Source organism: Pygoscelis adeliae, unplaced genomic scaffold (assembly GCF_000699105.1).
Source record: "Pygoscelis adeliae isolate BGI_AS28 unplaced genomic scaffold, ASM69910v1 Scaffold186, whole genome shotgun sequence".
NCBI classification, from domain to species: domain Eukaryota; kingdom Metazoa; phylum Chordata; class Aves; order Sphenisciformes; family Spheniscidae; genus Pygoscelis; species Pygoscelis adeliae.
The window spans coordinates 1,404,279-1,408,224 of NW_008825071.1; the positions used below are offsets into that span (position 1 = coordinate 1,404,279).

Here is a 3,946-nt window from a genome sequence, read left to right on the forward strand (position 1 = left end):
GGCCGCAGGCGTGAGGCCCGGGCTGCGCGGAGAGCAGGGCCTGGCAAAGCGACCCGTGTCCTGTCACAGCACGCTGCCTTGGTCTCCTGCTCTCTGATCCCAATCCTGCCGCAGGCACGGCGGGCTGGCAAGTACACGGACGACATTCATGTCCGTAACTGAGACGAAGAGAGAGGAGAAAGCAAATAGTTTGAAGCAAACGTCACAGAATCAGCCTGGCTGAGGTGGGAGGGGGCCTCTGGAGACCATCTGGTCTAACCCCCCTCCTCTGGCAGGGAAAGACGCTCCCTGCAGAGCCTCGGCAGGTGTGGTTTCAAAGCCATGCTCAGTCCTTCCAAGCCCATGCTTTTGCTCCCTAGTGCACAGTTAAACGTGACATGATACAGCCATATCCCGCTAGCCACAGGGATGTGTTTTGGGAAGCGTGGTGATTGGGGATTAGGTGGTTAGTGAAGGAAATTTACTCCAAAGAGTTAATATAATAGGGAGTGCAGGCAAGGACTTACGGGATACACACAGTTTAAATACGTGGGGATAGGACAGTACTACGTAAGATCTCTCCCACTAACCAGCCCAGTAATACCCCCCATAAAAGTGAAATCCTTAGTGGCTCAAATGCAAAACAAAGACAAGAGGGATGCTGCTCTGTAGCCACCTTCAAGTCCCCTATGCATTTATACATGCATCAGTGTGAAACATGTATAATATTTCATAGAAATACTTAAAATATCCTACTGTGGACAATTACATCTTTATTCTCAGCAGTTGTCATTACATAAACAAATACTATACTGAAAAAAGACCCACAAAAATCAACAAAACATAACTGCACGGGTATTCATGTGTCACCTGTGACTCAACGCTCTGTCATGTCAAGATGTCATTTGTTGGGCACACTTCGGTAGGACTGGGCAGGTCAGGGGCATCTGCAGCCCCAGGTAGGCAGTGGAAATGTGAAAGATGGAGAACAGGGTAAAGCTGACAGGCAGCAAAGGCAGGTATCAAATAATTGATGGATGAACTCTGAAATGATGGATAGATGAGTGATGGGGGACTGTTATGTAGAGGCAGTGGTTGCCAGTGCAAGCACGCTCTAAGGGGATGGTTTCACAACCTCCAGTTGCAATCGAATGCCAGCTGTTGCCAAAGAGGCGGTCACACGTCCTCCACGCTACCCTCAACGGTACAGCTGTAACCCTTTCCTTAAGCAACTCTGACACTTGTCTGAGCCAACACCGAACTCGTTCAGAGGACTAACCCCATAGAAAGCTGGGGGTGACAGCCCACTCCCTGTGGGGTCAGACGAGCGCACACGGAGACAGGGAGGAGGACCCCCCGCCTCTGCAGTGGCTTGTCACTGGATTGCCACGTCTTCAAAAACCGGTGCTGTTCCCGCAGAAGCCAATGACATGCTTGAAAGCCGACAGAAGTTAAGCCATCGGTTTAACTGTCTAAAAAGCTGGAAAACTCTTGCCTCGAAACAGCCATGTCATCACCACAGATGCTTAAATTCCAGGGGAAGGGAACATGCCCGAGAGCAGCGCTGCCGGAGGAGTGCAGCCCAGGGCAGCTGAGGCAGGATGGGCTCCCGAGTGGTCTGCAGCTGGCAAGCAGCTTAGCACCAGCTTCCGCGACAGTGGTACGTCGAGTGACCGCCAAGGAGGCAGGGTGCTAGCAAGAGGTTTGCTGAGTGATCTTACCCTGGGGTTGTAAGAGGAAAGCAAGCAGCATGGACTGCTGAGGCTAGGCCACTTCGGCTCTATCTGAATTGGGCGGCCCTGGGAGCATTGCTGAGCTACACCTCAACCCATGTTAGGAGAGGCTCAGTGTGAGCCAGCCCCCACTGCTTTCTGCATACCTGGCTCTCCCCCATGGAACCGTGCCAGCAGGGCACTAGGAAGCCAACACATGCTTCAACCTGAATCGTTTGGGATCAGGACCTTGGCCTCACCACATGACACCCCCCACCAGCCTCTTGGACTTAGCAGTATGCCTGGCCCTGCCTCAGCTCGCTGCAGAACAGGGGAACACCAGGGAGATGCTGCTTCTGCTTTTGAACCATTCCTGAATCTCCTCCTCCCTGAGGCTCCACAGAGTTTGGAGTGTGTATCACGTCATCGGTGGCCACAAAAACATCAGAGCGGTCTCCCTGTAAGGCCAGGAAGGATAGCCACCCGACTTAATGTGCTGCACTTCTTCCCTTCCGCTGAAAAGCACAGCAGTGAGCTTTATCACAGGCATTGGCTTTAATATTTCATTGGCAAAGTTCTCCAGAATGTAATTTACTTTATTCTCACGCCGTGCAAAATACGACTGAGGTCCAAAAGGTATGAATCGCAGCTTGCAATAATAACTACTAAACACATTCTGCCCCCAAAATGAAAGAATTCCTTGTCAGCAACTCTGGCAAGTAGTTTCTTTTCGTGAGACAAAAGGATAAACAATAAATAATATCCCTGATAACTGCAGGAATCTGTGTGTGCTAAGAGGTCCATGGTAACTGGAAGGCCTTACAGTCAATAAGCTGGAAGTCTGGGCTGGTCAATTCAGTTCCCCGTAACTCTCTTTCTTCATTTGTAAAATGCAAATAACTATTTCTGATCTTTGCAAAGAGCCCTGAAAAGTACCATGCATGGGCAATTCACATGAAATTGTTGTTATATTAGACAATACAGATGGTATACAAGTATATAGATAACTTAGTCATCTACCATTTTTTGAATGGGAAGTGTCACGCATTTCCATTCTTTTGAATGGGAAGTGTGATTCTCTGTTTTATTTTCAAGTTTCGTGACTCCCTTCAGGATGCCTACTTCAGCCTGCAGTGCTTTCCCTTATTACAATTCTATTGCATGCATGCAGCTTTTTACAGTGAAAGAGCAAAAATTACGCGTGGGAGAGTGTAACATACCAAGATTAAACAGCAGTGGGAGGAAATCCACTTCTCTCTTAAACATTTGCCATGACGTATAGCATCTCCTTTTTCTCCCCACAGGTCTAGAGGGGGAATCCTGATACTGTTGCCAGACCTGCCTCTCTTGCCAGTCATTCCCAAAAATGATTGTTTTAGTTCTTCAGCTGTTGTTTAATAAACTACTACATAATGCATTTATGGGGGCAGGTCTTCAGCAAGCCTAAATCATCACAGAGTGTTTATTCATTGTCACTTCTCAAGATCCTCAATTCAAGATTCCTTGTGCTAGTATCTGCACTGGTTTTAGTATTTTGAAAAATACTAAAAAGCAAGCTATCCTGAGATGACTGGACTGAATAAATGAACTCAGAAAATAAGAGCAAAAAACTCTTGCTGAATCTCATAGCTTTCAGTATCCCTGAAAAGAGAGATCACTTTAGCATGGCCTGTAATCCTACAAATCCGGCGATTTTTCTACTTCTTTGTGATATGAGGATGATAAATGGAGTAATCCCCACTTCTTGACTTTGCATGCAAATGTATCTGGCAATGCCAAGTCTTCAGCAGCAATGACCGTCTTCTAGGTAATTGCCTGAAAACTATCAAACAACCAAACTGATACCGAAACTGAACCTTCTTAAAAAAATTAGACAAAACTTCTGCTTTGACAGTACGTTGAGCTTACTACGTTAAAATAAGTAAGTAAATACTCTCTACTTCTTATCTTCAGATCTCACTTTCTGTAAACCCTGAGCTCACATTCAGCCATCGGCAGAAGGCACGTCGGCTATCCATGATCTGTCAGGAACTGATAAGACGTAGGCTGGGTTCCCCTGAAGCAGCGTCACAACTTGGTTCTCAGAGGTGGCAAGAAGGGAGATAAAAAGGATGACTGGTCAGAAATAGCCAGTGCAATGGTCTTCCTCTGAAACAGAGTGATTTGACAGAAAGGAACTGTTTCACCAGAAAAAAATAATGAAACCTTAAAATTCATAAATAGCACTGGGCTTGTTTTCGAACTGTGCTGAGAGG

At 46.9% G+C, this 3,946-nt stretch overlaps 1 protein-coding gene across 1 annotated transcript in view; it reads right to left on the reverse strand.

Moving 5' to 3' along the window:
- The window catches only part of DUSP22 (dual specificity phosphatase 22), a 45,448-nt gene extending 45,298 nt beyond the window's left edge, over positions 1-150 (reverse strand). The window contains 1 exon segment of the mRNA XM_009326520.1: positions 78-150. Coding sequence (XP_009324795.1) covers positions 78-150 — 73 coding nt within the window.
- Positions 151-3,946: the final 3,796 nt, after the last annotated feature.